The sequence below is a fragment of the Eimeria mitis genome, genomic scaffold (genome assembly GCF_000499745.2).
Source record: "Eimeria mitis Houghton genomic scaffold, Emh_scaff693, whole genome shotgun sequence".
Classification (NCBI taxonomy): Eukaryota; Apicomplexa; class Conoidasida; order Eucoccidiorida; family Eimeriidae; genus Eimeria; species Eimeria mitis.
This window is the reverse complement of record NW_013575025.1, coordinates 703-973: the sequence shown is the minus strand read 5'-3', so window position 1 is coordinate 973 and position 271 is coordinate 703. Positions and strand designations below refer to the sequence as shown.

General features: G+C 49.4%; 1 protein-coding gene across 1 annotated transcript in view; it reads left to right on the top strand.

Moving 5' to 3' along the window:
• EMH_0019950 (uncharacterized protein) overlaps window positions 1-19 on the top strand; it is a gene marked incomplete at both ends in the record, with an annotated part of 4,311 nt that extends 4,292 nt beyond the window's left edge. The window contains one exon of the mRNA XM_013501466.1: window positions 3-19. Within this exon, the coding sequence (XP_013356920.1) occupies window positions 3-19 (17 nt within the window). The remainder of the gene's footprint in view (window positions 1-2) is intronic.
• Window positions 20-271: the final 252 nt, after the last annotated feature.

Genomic DNA, 271 nt, shown 5'->3' with positions numbered 1-271 from the left:
AAAGCATACTAGGGTTTAGGGTTTAGGGTTTAGGGTTTAGGGTTTAACACCTTCGAGTGTAGAGGATGGAATCCTAGGGTTTAGGGTTTAGGGTTTAGCGTTTACAGCTAAGACATCACTGCGGGCTGCTGCAGGGTGTAAGTTTAGGGTTTAGGGTTTAGGGTTTAGGGTTTAGGGTTTAGGGTTTACAGCTAAGACATCACTGCGGGACGTTTGCAGTTTAACCTCCAACGCAGCGACTGTCTCCTCCGTGCTGCGCAGCGCAGCGCGA